General features: G+C 42.3%; 1 protein-coding gene across 2 annotated transcripts in view; it reads right to left on the bottom strand.

Annotated features, from left to right (window-relative positions):
• Positions 1-22,986, bottom strand: part of tmem132e (transmembrane protein 132E) — a 399,344-nt gene that overhangs the window by 11,200 nt on the left and 365,158 nt on the right. For both annotated transcript variants that reach the window (XM_041893726.2, XM_041893725.2), the window contains exons 5-7: positions 18,168-18,311; positions 10,902-11,107; positions 2,092-2,371 (exon numbers count right to left, since the gene is read on the bottom strand). In XM_041893726.2, the coding sequence (XP_041749660.2) occupies positions 2,092-2,371; positions 10,902-11,107; positions 18,168-18,311 (630 nt within the window). The remainder of the gene's footprint in view (positions 1-2,091; positions 2,372-10,901; positions 11,108-18,167; positions 18,312-22,986) is intronic.

The raw sequence follows: 22,986 nt of genomic DNA, 5'->3' as shown, positions 1-22,986 counted from the left end.
TGGGGGGAGGCAAAAGCAAAAATGTCACACGTACTGTTCTGTCCTTTAATTATTAATGACCTTGGTGGTTTCGCTCTTTAATTAGCAAACTTTTCTTTTGTGTGCGTGAGCATTTTGAAATAAAGTTAGTTTCACCTCCTCCAAAATGAGACCACTTAAAGTCAAGATGGCGGGATTAAACTGTTGCACATTATCAAATCTCCCAGAGTACTCCCCCCAAAAAATTATTGATTGGAAAATGGCGTTCGATTCATGAAAAAGGTCTTATAACTATGTTCATGATTGAACCCTCTAAGTGAAATAGTTTCGTTAGAGAGTAGATTCATGATTCGCTCCACCAATAGGGGTTGGTAGTGAGAAATAGGCTACTCTTCATTTTCCTCATGTGCCATAAAATATGCTATAAGCTTGAGATATTTTAATTGCTTCCAGCCTTCAATAAGTATGGTTTTCTATGCCATCAATCACTCAGGTTGAATGGTAGTGCTGCATAATGGGAAGCTAAGCGGAAGCCCATATACAGTTGAAGTCGGAAGTTTACATACACCTTAGCCAAATACATTTAAACTCAGTTTTTCACAATTCCTGACATTTAATCCTAGTAAAAATTCCCTGTCTTAGGTCAGTTATGATAACCACTTTATTTTAAGAATGTGAAATGTCAGAATAATAATAGAGAGAAAAAAGTACGATCTTTGTCCCCATATGCAGTTACAAACCGTAGTTTGGCTTTTTTTATGGCGGTTTTGGAGCAGTGGCTTCTTCCTTGCTGAGCGGCCTTTAAGGTTATGTCGATATAGGACTCGTTTTACTGTGGATATAGATACTTTTGTACCTGTTTCCTCCAGCATCTTCACAAGGTCCTTTGCTGTTGTTCTGGGACTGATTTGCACTTTTCGCACCAAAGTACGTTCATCTCTAGGAGACAAAACACGTCTCCTTCCTGAGCGGTATGACGGCTGCGTGGTCCCATGGTGTTTATACTTGCGTACGATTGTTTATACAGATGAACGTGGTACCTTCAGGTGTTTGGAAATTGCTCCCAAGGATGAACCAGACTTGTGGAGGTCTACAATTTTTTTCTGAGGTCTTGGCTGATTTCTTTTGATTTTCACATGATGTCAAGCAATGAGGCACTGAGTTTGAAGGTAGGCCTTGAAATACATCCACAGGTGCACCTCTAATTGAGTCAAATGATGTCAATTAGCCTATCATAAGCTTCTAAAGCCATGATATCATTTTCTGGAATTTTCCAAGCTGTTTAAAGGCACAGTCAACTTAGTGTATGTAAACTTCTGACCCACTGTAATTGTGATACAGTGAATTATAAGTGAAATAATCTGTCTGTAAACAATTGTTGGAAAAATTACTTGTGTCATGCACAAAGTGGATGTCCTAACCGACTTGCCAAAACTATAGTTTGTTAGCAAGAAATTAGTGGAGTGGTTGAAAAACAAGTTTTAATGACTGCAACCTAAGTGTCTGTAAACTTCCGACTTCAACTGTAGAGTACATGCCTATGCAGATGGAGCCATCTTTAAAAGCAAGGTTGGACAGATCTCATTTATAATTTCATCATCGTAAAGAGGCTTCCTTTACAAAGACAAAATGGGTGTAAGCAATGAGGAAGAGGTCTAATTTCCTCTCTTTCACCTGTCCAGTTCGTCTAGGTCAGTGTGAAGCACAAAAGATTTTGTCTCGCACTCTGAGCACTTCTGCATATTACAACTGCACTTTGGTCAGCGTGATCCAAAATGAAGCATTTTGTCTACCTCAGTGTCAATTTACTATTTGCCTCTAGTGCTCTAGCCTATAACATTTATGAGTGGGCGAACACCTATAAAGTAAAGGAGACAATTGAAAGAAGTGGCAGGTAGCTTAGTGGTTAAGAGCGTTGTGCCAGTAACCGAAAGGTCGCTGGTTCTAATCCCTGAGCCGACTAGGTGAAAAATCTGTTGATGTGCCCTTGAGCAAGGCACTTAACCCTAATTGCTCATGTAAGTCGCTCTGGATAAGAGCGTCTGCTAAATGACAAAAAAAAAAAACGATTTCCTTTTTACAGACTTTGGCGACCTAGCCAAGTTTCTATACCTTCAGTACAGTGGACCCCAGCTCCAGGCCCACCAGCACGGTGCGGTCTACCAGCTCGGCTATCCTGGGGTCAACCACCTTCAGCGAGTCCTGAACCAGGTCAGTCACGTCCACCTGCCAGTCGGGCCCCAGCATGGTGATGACCTGGTCGGTGCCCTCGGTGGAGGTGGTGTGGAACTGGGTCAGCACCTTGACCAGGGCACGCTGGTACTGCAGGGTGCAGCCCCGGCTCACCCGCCGGTCGTCCTCGTCGTCATCTGTGTCACTGTCTCTGGCACTCCTGAGACAAAGACAGAGAGAGCGAAAGAGAGCGAGAGAGAGAGCGAGAGCGAGAAACTGTGTCAATTATGTTAATAGTGTAAAAACCGTAACCATTGTCAATATCATTACCAGTATCAATACCGCTGCCGGTATCAATACTATTACCAGTGTCAATACCAGTGTCAATACCATTACCTGTGTCAATACCGTAACCAGTGTCAAAGTGTACAACAACAAAGTAAGGGTAACCATGTAAAAATGTATTTGCTGTACTATTTATGAAGCCGTTTCAGCAGTAGCTCAATGGCTTATCATAGCCTTTATTGATGCATCTTGTAACTCAATATGTTTGTGGAAGATGCTGTAGTGTAGTTAAATCCTGCATCCTGTTTTGGGAGCTTATGTTCTTAATTGCTTCTTATCATTATATAATTTAGCACTTGATTTGATGAGAGGCCCAACACTAATCCATGTGGAGGACATCTTTTACAGTGTCTGTTCCAATGTGTCCTTTGCGAGGGAAAAGTTGTCCAAGCCAGCACGAAACTCCTCCAAAAACTTCCAAACAAGCAAGATTTGGATGTGTGCCTTCCATTCCTAAATCAACGGATGCTTAGATGGACAGGAGGAGAACACGACCAGTGCATCCCAACGAAGCCCAATATGTTCCTCCAGAAGATGTAATTGTAGTATCTTAAACAGTCTAGAAATGCTGATTGTTGCAGAAAGTGTGATAGAGGGAACTTGGCCCTAAGATTTTGCTGATGTGGCAAAATGATGTAACTCTACTCTACTGTGCTGGAAACATCTGGAAAACATTACTGATGTTTATGGAAAGAGGAGATGTTGAGTGAGGGAGAAGACTAGGGATTGGTTTTTTAGAATCACACCATAATACGTCATGAGGGATATAAAAGCATGTCTTGAACAATAGAATAAGGGAATAGCTAATCAGATTGGCTCGGGCTATCTCCAGACATCTGCAGGTGTTGGTCAAAATTCGATGCTGTAAACTCTTTGTTATAATAAACCTTTGAAAACAGAGTACAGTGTCGGCGGATTCCTTTATCATCACAAGCATGGACCAGCAAAAGTGTTTCTTTTAGGCACTACATTTAATGGCGACGAGGTTTTTGTTTTATTGTTCTTTGGGACGTGCTATGTCTCTTCTTTGCATTCCATTCCTGGGCTACAAAACGACTACCGCTCAAAGAAGCCGGAAAAAATAAGGTGAGTTTAATCCCTTACATTGGACGCTGGCCGTTTTGTGAGTCCAGAGAGTGTGTGCGTTAGAGATGTACCGTTAAATTACTTATGCGTGCATTTTGCTGGTTCTTTTTGCTGTGTGGTAGGAGTTCCGTTCTAAATTTTCTGAATTAGTTTGCGTTGAGAACAACGCAAACAGTGGGGAGTGTCTGTAGGGCACACCGATTTGGACACGCATATTTTGCCTTGAATAAAAGTGAAAGGAGTGTCCAATGAAAGGCTTAGAGGATAACGCGTGATATGAGTCAACAGTATACTTTTAGGGCGCCGTTAATTTAAGGAAGCCCTTGTGAGACCAAGGCATCCATATGATGGCCGTAAAACCAGGGGAGTTGTTAGATTGACTCTCTGGTCTGTTCTGGGAACAGTGAGTTTGTACGACATATATTAAATTGTATGTAACCTCTTGGGATATGGTTGTCGAATTGTATATCCAATGTCGCCTCTCATTTAATGTCGATCAACTTAAGGTAGCAGAAATTTAGCAAAAGGAATAAGATAGGAACGGCGATTAATGGATCCTGTATGTAACTATGTGTGTGTCTAAGAGGAGGAAAAAGCACATTTCTCTGTCAGCAAGTGTGTGTGTTTGGGTGAAACGGAGTGAGTGTGGCTGCGTGCTTGATGACTTCCAGATGTGTGTCGACTAAGATTTTGAGCAGACTTTTTTAGTCTCTTGTAAATAAATGTGTTAGGTATCTTGGTTTTCAAATGTTAAGCCCCTAGAGTAAAAGTTGAAACCCCTACAACACAGTTAAGGTTAAATATCTTATGAGTCTCTGTTTGTGAGAACGTTTGTAATTCTTAAACTATATAAACTATGAGCCCCCTGGAAGGACTATAAGTTTAAAGATCTTATGAGTCTCTATAGTTTACTAACTAATCATGAGCCTACAGGGAGGACTTTTTAAGAGTGTATAGAGATGTTTTGTAATTGATAACAGCATAACTATAAATCTGCAGATAAGTGAAAGATAACAAGCTTGGTAGTGGGTTTGTGTTCTGTGTTCTGTATGTTCTATGTGTTCAGTTTGTGAGCTCTGTTAAAGTCTAAACAGTTATTGTCTATGGGAGAAGAGAACGGAGCAACTTTTTATAGCTCCTACCACTCTGAAATCACATTGGTGACTGAACTGCGCACGCGTAGGATTCATGAGTTAGCCACTCCCCTGCACTGAACTGGAGAGAGAACGGGAGAGTCCGTTTTCAGTGCAGACAAAATAGAAAACGGGAGGGGGAATTTTGCACACAAGTGAAATCTTCTCTTGAATTAACTATTGCTTGACTGTAAAACTGTTTGGTTGATAATCGGTTGAGTTGGTGAATGACAGATATATTGACGGATTAATAATAATAATAATAAAATAAATGAATAAAATAAAATGTTATTGAGCTATTTATAATATTCTTGAATTAAGCTGTTTGCTTATTTCTTAGCGTGAATGTGGAAAAAAAGTATAAACTAAACTCTTCTTTGTTCTTTTGTCTTTCTGTCATACGAGAGCGAGAAGGAGGAGACAGAGAGAGAGAGAGAAAGAGGAGGGGCTGACATCAACTGACACCAGTGACGGCAACCCAGTCCAAATCAAGGCCAGTGCTGTTATTATTCACAAATCTACTTTCCCTCACAGGATATAATTGATACATTGTGTTTACATAGAATATTTCATGTTGTGACCATTTCGCAAGAGCTTGGCAACAGACTGATGACTTTATGTAATTGATAATTGCACATTACAGTTTCCGTGAATGACTTGTATTGATTAGAGTTGTCTTGGAAATCCAGCATTAACATTATTCTGTAAAATTAAGGTAATTAGGTGCTTATTAAGCAATTGGGTTGTGAGTTGGTACAGATCTTTTATTTTTAATTGCTCTGGAGTTGACTACTTTCCTTTACCTTTCCTGATCGGATGTGGTAAGACTGCCACCAATCAATAATTTGGTAAAATAGAATTCACAAACTAATTGATTAATTGATTGATTTGATTTTTTGATTGATTTAATTGGTTGATTGATTGATTGGATTAATTGATTAATTATTAAAAAAAAAAAAAAAAAAAAAAAAAAAGGAGGGAAACAAGAGGGAAACACATAACATAGTCATTACAATGGGGAAAAAGATATCAGGACTATGAAAGTCATTACACGGGTTGAAATAGGGGTAATCCTTTAATTAAAGTGTTGCTAGGTTATCCGGCAAGTGAAACAAAAATTGCCCTTCATTCTCAAACAGAAATTGATAAAATATTTCAGCGATAAGATAGGTTCAAAAAGTAGAGCTTGGGGATGTTTGTTCTCAGCTTACAATGATCCTCCAGGAGTGATTATTGCATCAGAAATATAGATTAATAATAGATAGGGTACCCGCAGAAACAACGATGAAGATGAATCCAGAAGACGGAAGAAAATGAGATGTCTGGAACGTGAAGGAGAAGAGGATGATGAAGATGAGAGTGATTCAGAAGAGATCATGGGTGGATATGACCCTGTCATCAGACAGAGGTTGGCAAGAGAGGAAAGAAGAAATGGAGAAGTGGAAGAAGTAACACGACTGGATGAAGACCTCAAGAATTGAAGGAAAAGAATAATACAGTGAGGCCAAAGGAAAGGCCACTGGTAAGAAGATGATATTTCAAGAACAGAACTTAGAAGAGAACCTTTTGAAGAATACTGATATGTCAACAACGAGAAAGAACAAGACGAAGAAACTCTGAAAACTCAATCATACAACTGGTGGAGAAGAAGAAAAGAAGTGTTGGTTATGATCAATCAGAGGGAACCGAATCAACAATCACTGCTACAGTTTCAACTGAACAAGGTCAAATGCAATGGTACCAGCCACAACTAGTGGTACAAGTTGTTTCATATCCATAGATAGTTTCTGGAAAGAAATAATTTCAGAGGAAGATACAGGAGCAAGTGAAGATCATCTGGAGGACAGGTGAACCCTTTAGAGGAAAGGAGCAAGAATTCTAGAGGTGCCAAGAAGATCCGAAAGGAGGAGTTTCAACTGATAGCACCGATTAGAGAAGAAGAGAAAAAGATCCAACAATGGAAGTGAAAATAAACAATGGACTATGGGAAGTGATGATGGATAGCAGAAAGGCTTTTATCTGTGTTCAGCCTGAAGAGGTTACACATCTCACTATGTCAAATCAACTAAATTATGAGAAGGATTTGGAGGAGTGAAAATCAGCGATTTCTGAAAATGATGATTTTGGCTCAAGGACAAGGAGAGTCATAAGCTGTACGGAAGATAAATGAATGTGTTTGAAGTGTGAAGATGGATTGAGAATCTATGGAAGAAGAGATGTTGAAAAAGGTTCAAGAATATTTGAGATATCAAAGTAGGACTGATATTGGATTTGTGAAATCAGCCCAATTGAGGTGAAAGTTGAGGAGGAAGACATCCTTGGAAGAATCAGTATCCATTGAAAGATGAAGCAAGTCAAGGGATTGAACCATAAATGGAAGGACTTTCGAAAGCAAGTGTTTTGAAGACAATGAAAGAGAAAAATCGTTAGAGTAGCAATCAATTATTGTTTTGGAGAAACCATGATGATTTAGGAAGCTATGGGTTAGCTCATGTTGCAAGGGGGGAGGTTAAAAGAAAGATCACAAAGGAGTATGGTTGTTGGGCACCATATTTGCTTGAACAAATTGACTGTGTCATAGGCAGGTGCACAATTTGTCTGAAAAACAATGTTCGCCGGGGTGTGACTGTTCTTCCTGGCCACATTCCCACACCGAGAGGTCCTATGCGTGAGTTGGTTATCGACTATGTTGATATGATAAAACCAGTTGATGGGAAAAGATACATGTTGGTGGTTGTAGATAGATTTTCACGATGGCCGGAGGCCTGTCCAACCAAGCGAAAAGATGCTCAGTCGGTTGCTAAGTTCTTGTGCAAAGAAGTCATAAGCAGGTGGGGATTTCCCGACCGAATATCCTCAGACAATGGGAAAGAGTTTTGTGAATAAATCAGTGAAATGGGTTTTGAAAAAAAAAAAAAAAAAAATTAGAGAAAGATAAAATTGGAAAAAGTCAGACTAAAATGTTATGAAAACTAGGGTTGAAATAACTCTAGGAAATTTGGAATATCTGATTGTGGGATGATTATATTATTGTGATGAATCAAAGGGGGGAAATGGAATTCATATCATTTTTTGAATTCATATATCAATTTTAGTTGATATTGATGTTTTAATTTGCATGTGTTGTTTTGCAAAAGATACTGTTTGGTATTTTCTTTTCTTCCAGAAGCATATGGGGGAATATGTAGAGGGACTCAAATACTCAAACATGGACAATATGAATGGACTGGAGGAAGTGGAACAAGGAAGGAGTGGAAATGTTCCGATTCCATCATCAACGTTGCATTGAAAGACGACACTGTGGAAGAAATGAAGTGTTGTGGACTACATTCCAGTGTTATATTCTTTCTGTATTAATTTTTGAACAATTATGTTTTCTGTGTTGGGTACATGTGGGGACCTCAGATGTTTTTGTTTATTTCGTTGAAGTTTAGGGATATGGGGTCTAGGCAAGGACAGAGAGAATCCACAGGAGGGTCCGATGGGTCGACCAGCCTGAATGTGGACATTTTGATTGTATTTTGTTTGCTGGGGTTTTTCATATGTATTCAATTGTATCATAGCTTAAAATGTATTCATGAAGATGTGTGAATTGATCTGGAGTACTTAGGTGGTCGCCTAGGGCAGAGGGGCCGTGAGAGAATTTTCCTGTCTTGACTGACTGATGGATATTTGGAATGAAAGCTGCCAGACAGGTTTTTCGCTCTTACACTCCATGACAATTTACTTACACTCCATGACAATTCATTTACACTCCATGACAATTTATTTACACTCCATGACAATTCATTTACACTCCATAACAATTTATTTACACTACATACAAAAATGTGTCTATATAAACATGTGTTTAATCTCCATTAATTTTGGTTTATTGTTAAAGTTACTCAAGAGCAAGAATTGTTATTTGTCATAATCCTATTCTTTTTGTTTTCGAGACTTAATTAGTCTCGAAGGGGGGAATATGTAGTATCTTAAACAGTCTAGAAATGCTGATTGTTGCAGAAAGTGTGATAGAGGGAACTTGGCCCTAAGATTTTGCTGATGTGGCAAAATGATGTAACTCTACTCTACTGTGCTGGAAACATCTGGAAAACATTACTGATGTTTATGGAAAGAGGAGATGTTGAGTGAGGGAGAAGACTAGGGATTGGTTTTTTAGAATCACACCATAATACGTCATGAGGGATATAAAAGCATGTCTTGAACAATAGAATAAGGGAATAGCTAATCAGATTGGCTCGGGCTATCTCCAGACATCTGCAGGTGTTGGTCAAAATTCGATGCTGTAAACTCTTTGTTATAATAAACCTTTGAAAACAGAGTACAGTGTCGGCGGATTCCTTTATCATCACAAGCATGGACCAGCAAAAGTGTTTCTTTTAGGCACTACATAATACTTGCCAAACTTTTCTCAACAGCCTGACAAGCTGCTGGCTTTCCTCTTAAATGCTAAAAAGCTCTCCTCCATTCCCAAGGCTAATTAATCTTTGCTTTGACTTATCCTTTCAGATAACTTAAGATGCAGGAGTGCCAGCAGGCTGTCAGTGACTGACAAAGCATATCCCACCCATTGATTCCCAAAGCCCGCCTGAATATCAAGCAGGCCTGTCCCGTGTTCCCTAAAAGGTCTGACAATACTCGAACATGCATCACGTACCCAGGCCGGCTAACACTTGACATTTAAGGCTAAAAGGTGCCGTTCGCCTGTGTTTCTCAGCTTGTACAACAAAGCCGCAATAGCAGTGGAGAGACAAGAGTGTAGACAAGAGTGTTCAGTTAAGACTAGGGTAAACCCGAGAGACAGCGTGACTCTCTTCATGACTCTTTGCTCAGGTCAGAGAGTTTACCATGTTAAGGCCATACCTATATTTATTTTTCTTCAGAGGAGTGTCTGTTCATATTAGGATCTTTGATACACCCGATCGCGCTGGAGCTTTGCTGCACATCGGCCGGCCTACCCGATTACACTTCTTTCCTCTTTTAGAACACATTACTGGATAACACAGCCAGTGAGCAATGCAGCTGCAATGTAGCAAAGACACACATTGCGGTCCAAGAGACCTGGCCCTTGATAAAGCTTAGGGCTTAAATAGTGTTGTGTTAGAGGAGATAGAGGGAGATAGAGCGAGAGATATGAGAGAGCGAGAGATGAGAGAGTGAGAAGTGAGCCAAATGGCTTGTGTTCTGAGGGGAGACCAAATAAAAGGCGATTAAATGACAGCTAAATTAATAGCGTAGCTTTGACGGGATCTGTTGTAAAAAAAACATCTAAGTGTTTAATGCACAGTGAGGTGTTTTTTTGTCCTTGTTCTGACAACATCGCATGGGGTTCTGACAACCCATTTTGTTTTGCCAAAATGGCGTAATGAATTTTGGTGGTACAATTCACTCGCCATTCAAAAACAAAATCAATCATAAAAAGCCTTCTGCAGTTATGTTTTTTTCCTATTCCCTACAAAAATATGAAGACATAGTAGTTAATGTAGTTAATTGAGGTTCATGGTTCAGAACATTTGAAACTTTAGCGGCCTGTTTCCCGGACACTGACTAAGCCTAGTCCAGGATTAAAAAACATTCTCAATCGAGAAACTCTTTTGAAATAGGTTTTTCAGAACTAGGTTTAATCTGTGTCTGGGAAACCGGCCCTAAAAGCTTGCCGTGAATTTACTGTCAGTCTGGTCTGGAATTTGCTTAACGTCCTGTTCTCAGCCAAACGTCTTAGTTTAGTTCAATTAATTAAGAGAGATACGTTTGATCACCTGAAATCAAGGGTTGGCTTAAACTCGAATAAAACGCGTGCACAGGCTGTAGTTGTGCAAATAAAGATAATGCCTAAGAGGCCTAAACATTGCTTAGGCAGATTTCCTTACAATTATGTCCCTAGGACGACATGTAACACACGACACAAGCAAAACATGGGGTGCACAATTGAAACGATACATGACAGACGCAAGGGGTAAAGAGCAAAAACATCTAAGTTGAGAAAGACAACAACATCTAGGCTAGTGTCTCAGCTGGAGTGCAGCAAACCAGACTAGAGTGCAGCAAACCACACTAGAGTGCAGTAACCTCAAAATGAACTCAAAATAAATACAAGAAACATCAGCTCTAAAACAGCAGTGCTCTCCACTCTAACACTACACCACAGAGGGGAGCTGTGTTTAGTGTGTTGGTGAGTCCTACCTGCGGTCAGGAAGAATGGGTACCCTCCAGCCCTTGATGAAGCTCAGGTTGCTGTCGGACAGTTCCACTTGAAGGGGGAGTTTGGGCACCCACACGGTCAGCTCCAGAGGGGCACTGAGGTGCTCGTAGCTGAAGATGACCCGGGCGTTCATGGAGCCCCGCGTCTCCTTCCCATTCACAAACACGTAGTCACAATTCATGGACACCTGTGAAAAACAAAGGTTAAGGGTCAATATATATGATAATGCATCTTCCGTTGACAGGTGATACAAGTGATATAGTACAGTATGGATGCAGGAGTAGAGTCCACCACCTAGTTTATTACATTGGATTTGCTGGTGCACAGCTTTTCTTAGATTCCGCTAAAGGAAACAGGGAAACCATGTCTTCCTTTTCGCTTACAGATTATTTTAATGTGGAATGTGTACTATTATTAGGTCACAATAATCCTCCTTTGTGAATGTTCCAATATTTTGCCACGAGAAGCTATATTTTTGTCATAATTTGAAATATCTGGGAACACAGTGTAAACAACACTACTTTAGGGTTTTCTCCTATCTAATTTGAGTCTCTTCTTGAGTGGATAAATTGGCCCAAAGTACAGTCTACTCTAAGCCTTTAAAAATCAGGTCCACGATCACCCCCCACCCACCACTATTTTCAGTGTAATGATTATACACAATTATGCGGAGACACATTGCAGAATATATATACTAACACAAGCTTTTTGGCAACAAATTATTCATATAATATGAAAGCTTAATACACCAGGTGCCCACACACAAAATTCTGTTTATTTATTTTTTTATCCTGCAGTTGTCTCCAAGAAATCACCCAGCGCGGAATTTCTCATAAATACCCATCCCTTTAATACTAAATTATTTACTGTAATAGATAGCAGGGTTTGCTTTTGGGATACCATTGATGATTTATCTGGCAGTAGGAGGCAGCTGACACTGTAATCAGAGGAGCTAATCTCCTGCAAATGGAGGTCGGGCTCTCCAGTCTTCTCAGGGTTGGGGATTCATCATAAGGGGGGGTAATAAAACACCCAGTCCATCCAGACAGGCCTCTCCTCTCTGCAATCCATACAGGCTGGGTGGGAAGCCTTCAGATAGAGGAGAGAGATTAGTATTTTCCCTAGTTTCCCTTCTTCTGGTAAATGAAGTTTTCAGATGATCTGCTATGAGACTTCAACGTCTTTAGCCACCTTTGTGGGATTTTGGGATCATCATTCTCTGGCAGAGATCTGGGATGTCAGCTGGAATCAGGGTAATATACTTTTTTCATACTGAATTATGATAATTAGGTTCTTGCTTGCCAGGCTTCGATACTGTACAGAGCAAAGGACATACACTATCTATACAAAGGTATGTGGACACCCCTTCAAATTAGTGGATTGGTTCTTTTCAGCCACACCCGTTGCTGACAGGTGTATAAAATTGAGCACACAGCCATGCAATCTCCATAGACAAACATTGGCAGTAGAATGGCCTTACTGAAGAGCTCAGTGACTTTCAACATGGCACCGTCATAGGATGCCACCTTTCCAACAAGTCAGTTCGTAACATTTCTGCCCTGCTAGAGCTGCCCCGGTCAACTGTAAGTGCTGTTATTGTGAAGTGGAAATGTCTAGGAGCAACAACTGCTCAGCCGCGCAGTGGTAGGCCACACAAGCTCACGGAACGCGACCGCCGAGTGCTGATGCCCGTAACGCGTACAAATCGTCTGTCCTCGGTTGCAACACTCACTACTGAGTTCCAAACTGCCTCTGGAAGCAACGTCAGCACAAGAACTGTTCATCGGGAGCATCAGGAAATGGGTTTCAAGCATTGGCTGGAGTGGTGTAAAGCTCACCGCCATTGGACTCTGGAGCAGTGGAAACGCGTTCTCTGGAGTGATGAATCACGATTCTGTGCTTCCAACTTTGTGGCAACAGTTTGGGAAAGGCCCTTTCCTGTTTCAGCATGACAATCAATCAATCAATTTTATTTTATATAGCCCTTCTTACATCAGCTAATATCTCGAAGTGCTTTACAGAAACCCAGCCTAAAACCCCAAACAGCTAGTAATGCAGGTGTAGAAGCACGGTGGCTAGGAAAAACTCCCTAGAAAGGCCAAAACCTAGGAAGAAACCTAGAGAGGAACCAGGCTATGAGGGGTGGCCAGTCCTCTTCTGGCTGTGCCGGGTGGAGATTATAACAGAACCATGCCAAGATGTTCAAAAATGTTCATAAGTGACAAGCATGGTCAAATAATAATCAGGAATAAATCTCAGTTGGCTTTTCATAGCCGATCATTAAGAGTTGAAAACAGCAGGTCTGGGACAGGTAGGGGTTCCATAACCGCAGGCAGAACAGTTGAAACTGGAATAGCAGCAAGGCCAGGCGGACTGGGGACAGCAAGGAGTCACCACGGCCGGTAGTCCCGACGTATGGTCCTAGGGCTCAGGTCTCTCAGTTGGCTTTTCATAGCCGATCATTAAGAGTTGAAAACAGCAGGTCTGGGACAGGTAGGGGTTTCGTAACCGCAGGCAGAACAGTTGAAACTGGAATAGCAGCAAGGCCAGGCGGACTGGGGACAGCAAGGTGTCAGCATGCCCGGTAGTCCTGACGTATGGTCCTAGGGCTCAGGTTCTCAGAGAGAAAGAGAGAACGAGAGAATTAGAGAGAGCATACTTAAATTCACACAGGACACTGGATAAGACAGGAGAAGTACTCCAGGTACAACCAACTAACCCCAGCCCCCCGACACATAAACTACTGCAGCATAAATACTGGAGGCTGAGACAGGAGCGGTCCGGAGACACTGTGGCCCCATCCGAAGAAACCCCCGGACAGGGCCAAACAGGAAGGATATAACCCCACCCACTCCGCCAAAGCACAGCCCCCGCACCACCAGAGGGATATCCTCAACCACCAACTTACAATCCTGAGACAAGGCCGAGTATAGCCCACAGAGGTCTCCACCACAGCACAAACCAAGGGGGGTTTGTCGAGATCGGTCTGGAAGAAACTGACTGGCCTGCACAGAACCCCCGACCCCATCGAACACCTTTGGGCGCAATTGGAACGCCAACTGAGAGCCAGGCCTAATCGCCCAACATCAGTGCCGACCTCACTAATGCTCTTGTGGCTGAATGGAAGCAAGTCCCCCAGCAATGTTCCAACATCTAGTGGAAAGCCTTCCCAGAAGAGTGGAGGCTGTTATAGCAGCAAAGGGGGGACCAACTCCATATTAATGCCCATGATTTTGGAATGAGATGTACGACGAGCAGGTGTCCACATACTTTTGGTCATGTAGTGTACCTGCACCCCTACATTCACACACACACACACACACACACACACACACACACACACACACACACACACACACACATACACACACACACACACACACACAAACAGAGACAGAAAGACAAGATTAGCTACCGTCAAACACAGTGACCCCTCCCACCTGTGATCTACCACTCTAGGCCTCCCCATCGCTACAATGCTAACACCAGCCTCCCTATCACTCTCACTCACCCTTGATAACTGCGCTAGCATAAACGATCCCAGCTCCTGCAGGCAGCTAATAAACTTGGCTGGCTAATTGCGAGTCAAAAGCTGTTAACGACTACGGGTGTCAGTAGCCCAGCGGGGCCCGTGAAAGTGCTCTCATGCATGGAGCCACGAGCTGTCATTGCTACACAGCCCTCTAATGTGCTGTGGCACCTTCCATGGTGCCAACAGATTGCCTTGGTAGGGTCGGGCAAAGGAAGACAGGGCAGGCACTACCCGCTAGGGCGGCATCCAGGCTCAGTTTAAACCAACAGACAGAGATTCAGGATCAAAAAGGATCACCACCCGCCTGCAGCACATTATATCCATATCTTTACTCCTTGGCAGCTCTGATAACAAAATGGATTCCAATACTGTATTGTGGGGCTTTGTTTTTCCACGGGTGGCTTAAGGGTTGTTTGGGTTTAACGTACTATTAATGCACGTTGAGGCGCATGCATGTGGAACACAGAAGGTTGGTGGGGTTCATTTGACCTGATAGTATTTATTCTACTGACTAACGCGTATGGATCTAATGAGAAACAATGAGCACCTTTTAGTGATGTAGATCCCATGCTGGCTCGCCTCTGCTTACACGCTTAACTACAACATGTGCCTCCAAACAGGATTTAGGCCTATCAATGCCACCTGTTTTCTTCCTGGAGGTGGAGCAGATGGAAAAATAACTTGGGCTGTGTTCATTAGCGCACGCAACGGAAAACATTTTAAAATGTTTTGCAACAGAAAGCGAAATCAAGCGTTCTGGTACAAGTTCCGGTAGTCCGTCCCTGTTTCAGTTTGTTTAACTTTTCGTTTGGTGCCCAATGAACACACCCCAGTTGGGTTACTGTTGCCCTGTAGTGGCCATTATGAAAACCTACTTTGATTGATGGAAGGTACAGTAAGATAATCAATAGACTTCTCTTTAAAAATACCCTATAACTAATTAATCGACTGAAGGAGCTCTTTGTGAAACACAATGCGTTTCATTGCTTAATCTCTCAAAACCAGTTTGTAGTAGGATATAATCATAAAAAATGATTTCTGGGCCTGCATGCTCTCATTGACTGGATTATGTCCTCATTGTGAGGCCATCAACAATAATACAAACTTCTTCAAGACCTCTCATATACAATAGCACAACAGACAACAATGAAGACATTAGACCACTCAGGTGTACTTATCTCACTGCCTCACAAAGCCTTTCTTATTTAAGCCTGGTCGTTGGCTGAAGGTGAATGTGTCACATTGGTGTGAGTGCAGAATGGAGGAAACCGAGGGCTTGGCAGGGCAAGGGTTGGATGACCACTGGCATGGAACAGGGCGCTCCGCCGCCGCCTCAGATGGCCACAGTGACGCGCACACACAGCCCTGGGAGAAAGGATCAGCTGGGGGAGTCATGTCTCCCGCTCGCTGACAAATCCCCACAGGGTCCTCAGCCCTCTCCTCCTCTCGCCCAGCCTCCCTCTCCCATCCCTGTGCCTTCCTCCCCACCCTGCACAACACAACATAAAATAGCACAATAAACCCCGTCTGAGCAGAGCACAGATGTGTGCTTTAATAACCAACCCATCCTACTGTGCTCACACACACACACACCACTGTACAGTCAAATGGGATTGGGTTATCCGCCAGCGCTGACATATACTGTGGCCTATTTATTTCAAAGGAGGAGAAACAAACAAACAAATAAACGCCTCAGCAAAGAGAAATGAGAGCAGCATAACCTTTTCCAGAAGTTGGGAACAAAAACAGAACAATGGTAGGTTGGCGAATAGCCAAAGCAAAAAATATAAAATAAATGCTTTGTTTAAAAAAACATCCCAAAAATTAAACAGCCTACAGTATGTGCACATGGTGCAGCTTGGTTTATATGACAATACATTCTCTATGTGTTTTACTTATAAACCGAGCAAAGCCTATAGTTTGGAGTGTTCCACAGATTCACCTAGGCTACGCAAATAGAATAATAGAATAGAGTAATCTGATTAGAACAGATCTGCATTAGAGTGCTGTGTATGAATAATGTGGCACCACATAATGTGGCACGTCTTTATGAACCTTTCTTTCGTATTGGGTGGAGTGTTTTATAGAACTGTCAGGGCTCATATACGTCTCGGCTTGAAGGCCTCATCTTGCATTAGCCTCCAAAGTTCAATGGCATGGGCAGTGAAGCGAGGCCTATTCAATAACACGAGCTAATGCAGTGCGCCTTGAAACCATTCTAAACCTTCTCACAAACAGATTAATGGCAAAATGTCATGCTTTTGATTTGCGCTCTGATATATAGATCATAGTCTTAACACAAATATGAATGTCAGAATAAGATCAGGAGTGGTCTGTATATTCTTGCTGTATTTTACAATTGATGCTTTTCCCTCCACTTATTCTGAACACATTTGCATTTATTATTGTGCATTCTGCTTTCGATAATCCCAGGTGATAATCTCAAACGAACGGAAACGCTTAAATCAACGTAAGAAAATGTTGTATCATTTTTCTCTCTTTATCACGTATCATTTTCTCACATGTTCTGTAAGGTGTTGTGATGCCATCATCAAACGTGCTCCGAGAGAATCAACAAATAATGTTGGATTACATTTCAGAGGTTGCAGCCTCCTGTATTCAACTCTTTCTACAGCTAAATGGGATTTACCCCTGCTGATTATGGGGTATGATGGCAAAATGTTGGTCCTTCTTTAATCCACAAATGGGAGTTGATGTTGTATTCTACCACTGTGGGCTCCCAACGGGCCAGTGTTGTGTTTGTGACTCATCCCAGGACACTAGCATCGTCTCCTTGCCTCCAGTCATCCAGTGGTGGAAAAAGTACCCAATTGTCATACTTGAGTAAAAGTAAAGATACCTTAATAGAAAATGACTCAAGTAAAAGTGAAAGTCACCCAGTAAAATACTACTTGAGTAAAAGTCTAAAAGTATTTGGTTTTAAATATACTTAAGTAAAAGTAAAAGTTGTCAAAAAGATAAATAGTAAAGTAAAGTACAGATACCCTAAAAAACTACTTAAGTAGTACTTTCAAGTATTTTTACTTAAGTACTTTACACCACTGCAGTCATCCTACATGGCCAAGGCAGCGTCCCAAATGGCACCCTATTCCATATTTAGTGTAGTAATTTTGACCAGGGCCTCTGGTAAAAATGTGTGCACTAAATAGGGAATAGGGTGCCATTTGGGACGCTGCCTTGGCCATGTAGGATGACTGCAGTGGTGTAAAGTACTTAAGTCAATGGAAATGGATGCCTTGCACCAGATAATGCAGCTAAAGTAAACTCTAAGGTCTGGAGACATGGTGGCAACCAGACTAGACCAGACTAGGCCAGACTAGACTAGAGAAGAGAAGTGTTTCAAAAGCATCCTTCATAGCTATTACTGTGCTTTGTAGCCTATTGATTTTGGTGTACCAGTATGAACATCCATTGATTAGTCCGTGGTGGGACAGCCATATAATGAGGTTTTGATGTTCGCATGATGGTATATTAAAGTGTGCTGCAGGTCCATTAGGGTGTGTACGAGTGAGCTGGGATTCCATTTGGTATCAGATGCATTACCAAGATCATTCTCAGAGGGATAGGGTTGCAAAATTCTGGTAATTTCCCCCAGAATTCTCAGGTTTTCCAGAAATCCCAATAGTGAAAACCTGGGAATTTGGGGAAAGTTACTGGAATTTTGCAACCTAAGTGGGAATCTACTGTACCATACCTTGACAATGTCTTCGTTAGATGACTTGCACTCTACGAAGGACGAGACGTCTGTGACGACTCCACTCATTTCAATAGAGACCACTTTCACGGGAATGGCCACGGTTCGGCCGGTCAGTATCGCAGTGTTAATGATTTCGGTGTCCTGTAGAGTTTAAAGGAGAGAGGGAACAAACATGAAACAGTGTTAGATAGTGTCCATCGCTATTATATTTCACCGGGTACTTCCAATATGTACTTTTCAAAAATAAAGTCCAGAAGAGTTCCACTGGAAGCCATTCTCAATGGTCGGCCGGGTTTGATTTTGATCCATTTCATCACTCAAAGTACAGACGTAGGATCTTATTTTGAGTTTGCTACAGCAGGAAAATAATCCTGTATCGACAGGAAATGTGAATTGTTATGTGGATTATAACTGACATTATAATAGACATTTTTGTAGGGGTTGATACATTTTCGTAAGGGTAAATCAGCTCGGAAATTTAAAAGTGGAAATTACAAACTTCAGAAGCCTTTTTAAAGCTGAAATATACTACAAGTTCAACATTTCCTGTACTGCACAAAGGGAATGTTTAAAAAATATATGTTTTCCCCTCCGAGCTGCATTCTGCTCCAAATGACGCTAGAACAAAAAGGAAAGAAGTTCGCGTTGACAATGTATGCTAAGTAATTCCTTCTTCATCAAGCGGATGCAAAAATGAAGAAGTGACAAAGGAAAGTATATTTTAATGGCCCTATAAAACATAACGTTGTCCTCAAAACCTTTGTATTTGTCCTCACAATCTTGGTTACTGTTAGTGAATCTGTGAACTAAGGCATCAAACAACAACTATGAAGTCTAGTGTTGCTAATAAATTCCTGAAATCTCATTGCTGGGGACTAAAAACTGACTTGAGAACTGATTATAAACAGGGCCAAGTCCGTCAGCAGATTTACACTTTTATCATGACTCCAGTGATATAGAAACAGCCAATTTAAATGAGCACTGAGCCTTGAATTGGGCGACTGTTAATAAATTCATTATTTTGGGCTATGCGGGGGTAAGGAGTTGCACTCTAATTTGTGTCCTTCGTGGCCCCCTAGAGAAAACCCAAATCATGTAAATGTTCCTTTGACTTCAATCAAAACACCACCATGCTCAAGTCTTAGAGGCAAAACAGTATTACTTAATGTGGTGTAATCTAAAAGAATGCAGCATCTAAAAGAGTAATAATGTTGCTTCTGGAGGCATTTATGTTGATGACCTCCTCTAATTTGCAGTGCCCTAAAGCTGGCACTCAAATAGGAGAGTTTACTTGGCGTGATACATGCCTATGCTCACTGACAATGAGTGCAAATCTTAGGTTGTGTGTGCCCTTCAAAAACCAATACATACTGTATGGACTTACTGCTGTCCATAGCAGGTAATCTCACAATATAACTTCCAAACGATTTGAAACTAGAACCTTTGAAGCTAGAATGATTTAAAATCTAGAAGAACTCACAATGGTCAGGTCCTGCCCAAATCAAATTAGCTGGTGCTCTATTTGAATATTGATGACATTTTACCTGTTGATACATTTGTTCATAATACAATATGCTTGTCAAGTAATTATCCAGTGAGGAAAATGTGTTAACCTAGCCTCTGAGTTTCCTGCTAAAGAATAGCCACTGCAGACCAATGGCAGCCCACTGGGCACACACTGGTTAAATCAATGTTGTTTCCACAATATATCATTGAAATTACGTTGAACCAACATGGAATAGACGTTGAATTGAGAGTCCTCTGACATTGACAAATTATGGGACGCAGAAAAGAGCTCAACTCTTTTTCTTCTCAACAAACCGCAACTGCCACCTTATAGTAAAACATCTCTGTTTCTCATTTTCACGTGCCAATGGTATTCTGTTGCCCAGCTAATGTGCAAAATGTGAATGGGGGCCTGAGAATTTATGGTGGCATTAAGTGGTAGCCACAGTGTCCGGAGTAATGAGTGAGAGCTTATCGTGAACACAGTAGGGGGAGAGCTATCAATAACACGTAGGAGGGGATTTCAAAGTCATCAAACATTTTATAGCCTGTGAAACATTTACATTTGACATTTTAGTCATTTAGCAGACGCTCTTATCCAGAGCGACTTACAGTTAGTGAGTGCATACATTTTCATACTGGCCCCCCGTGGGAAACGAACCCACAACCCTGGCGTTGCAAGCGCCAAGGTTAACGCTTTTATACTCCATGTACTAAGACACACAGTAAGAAAACGATCTGTTAGTGTACACACAAGACACGACTACTCCAGCCCCAATAAACGGGACTGAGACAACTATCAGTCTAATATAATAATACACTGCGGAAATAAAACATTTTATTATACTGCTCCTATAACAACGACTAGTATTGTCGATTAACGACTACTAGTTTAGCTTCGTCCATGTGAACAGTGTTGTTTTAGATTTAAACAGGGGAAATGAAAGAAGCAGGGTACACTTTAATCCAAGTAACCAAATGACAAGCAGTGAGAGAATGAATGAAGCTTGACAGCTCCACAGTTGTTGAGTTTTGATGGAGGCCTTAAGACCGAGCCGATTAGCCAGCGAAACCTATCAAAGCCAAACCTCTGCTGCTTTCTGCGCCACGGCTCTCACTTCCCACTCCTCATGGAAATTATTGAAACGCCACGTCAGACGCGCAAAACCTGTGGTGTATGCACGTGTGTGTGTGCGCCGTGCGACTTCGTGCCACAAGGGCCTCGGCAAAGACAACGCCCATGTTTTATTTATTATCTGTTCGCTACTGCGGCAGAAAGAAGCAGTGGTGGAGCCAGCAACACAGTACCCCGCTATTCCCCTCCTCATCTCCCTCTCCACCTCCCCCATCCCTCGTTAATAAGAAGCCCCTGAGAGGGCTCTCTGACGCGGGGTGGTAATTGCGCCAAGACTGTAGGGGCCAGGGGGACCTGGCTGGGGCCCTGACAGGACTAATGTGATGGAGCCTGATTTAACCACATCCTCCTGGAAGACACCACTACTCTGCACTGTAAATTCACCCACCTCCTTCGTTCCTCCTCCTCCCCCCTCCCTCGCTACCATCTCCCCACTCCCTCGCCTCCTCCTCCCCAGTTGTAGTGGCTCAGCTCTGGCTGGCAGTGAATCTGCTTAGCAAAGCTTTCACGTCCTGGGATTTGTTTTTTTTCTCCATCCCTCTCTTTCTCCCTCACGCCTCCCTCCCTCTCTCCCTCGTTTGTTCATGCTAGGACTAAATCAGAGAGGGGATTCATTTTGTGCACATGGCTTGCCATGTTCTTGTCCCTCGTCTGTTTCGTTTTTTTGTTACTCAAGGTAAAATGCATCTTGTGTTTTTCTCCCCAGATTGCCTCATCCTGCTGTTTCCCAAATCAGTGGCTGCAGAACAAATACTGATCTGAGCCTTCTGGTTTCTATCAAGCTCTCAGAGGATGTGTGCAGTGGTAGCAGAAGCCTTCTGGTTTCTATCAAGCTCTCAGAGGATGTGTCCAGTGGTAGCAGAAGCCTTCTGGTTTCTTTCAAGCTCTCAGAGGATGTGTCCAGTGGTAGCAGAAGCCTTCTGGTTTCTATCAAGCTCTCAGAGGTTGTGTGCAGTGGTAGCAGAAGCCTTCTGGTTTCTTTCAAGCTCTCAGAGGATGTGTCCAGTGGTAGCAGAAGCCTTCTGGTTTCTTTCAAGCTCTCAGAGGCTGTGTGCAGTGGTAGCAGAAGCCTTCTGGTTTCTTTCAAGCTCTCAGAGGATGTGTGCAGTGGTAGCAGAAGCCTTCTGGTTTCTTTCAAGCTCTCAGAGGATGTGTGCAGTGGTAGCAGAAGCCTTCTGGCTTCTATCAAGCTCTCAGAGGCTGTGTGCAGTGGTAGCAGAAGCCTTCTGGTTTCTTTCAAGCTCTCAGAGGCTGTGTGCAGTGGTAGCAGAAGCCTTCTGGTTTCTATCAAGCTCTTAGAGGCTGTGTGCAGTGTTAGACACAAAGTGCTGAGTGCATTATGTCTACTGCCTTGCTGCTACTGTTACTGTTACAATAATTAGACAGAGAGACCTGAGAATGTGTGGCGTTAGATTCTGCCTGGGTCAAATGGCACCCTATTCCCTATATAGTGCATTACTTTTGACCAGAGTCCTATGGGTCCTGGTCAAAAGTAGTGCACTATGAAGGGAATAAGGTGCCAATTGGGACGCAGTCTCTTTCTCTCCTCTACACAACAGTACATGAAGGAGAAACAGTGAAACACTGCAGCTGATAATGAATGAAATGGCGCAGGTTGTCTCGGCTGTTGCTATTTTTTGCTATTCCTCACGCGTTGGCCTTTCTATGACCCCGGCTCCTTTCAGCTGAACTCCTATCCTCATCGCTCTGCCTGACACCTCTAACAAAGCCCTCGAAGCACACCGAGGTCATGTTCCTCTTTGCTTATTAACCTCTGTAGTTGAGTGTGTAAAAAACGTGTCTTCAGTACCTGGGCTGAGAGAGCTAAGTGTCATTATAACATTTACCCAAGCAGTTGAATTGTAATATCCAAATAATGAAGTCTCTCCCCCTGAGACTTCTAGAGACTTTCCACAGGCTCCCTTCACCAAGTAAGGGGAGGTGAAACCACATAGGAGGCGACTTGACCCTTCAGGACTGGCCCTCTACCTTCCTATTACTTATTTAATGTCCCTCGTTTCCACAATCGGATTTTACTGCCTACTATAGTAATTGCCCCTTTTCATGAGATAGGAGTGGAGGGGCCAGACAGACTCTTAGCATGATGTGCCATTACTTGGTGGCCTTGGCAGCCTTCTCTTAGCAGGTGCATGGAGCTAGTGAGAGAGAACCTCA

This window comes from Coregonus clupeaformis, chromosome 13 (genome assembly GCF_020615455.1).
Source record: "Coregonus clupeaformis isolate EN_2021a chromosome 13, ASM2061545v1, whole genome shotgun sequence".
Lineage (NCBI taxonomy): Eukaryota > Metazoa > Chordata > Actinopteri > Salmoniformes > Salmonidae > Coregonus > Coregonus clupeaformis.
Note: the sequence above shows the minus strand (reverse complement) of the source record. Positions and strands in the feature narration are given on the sequence as shown.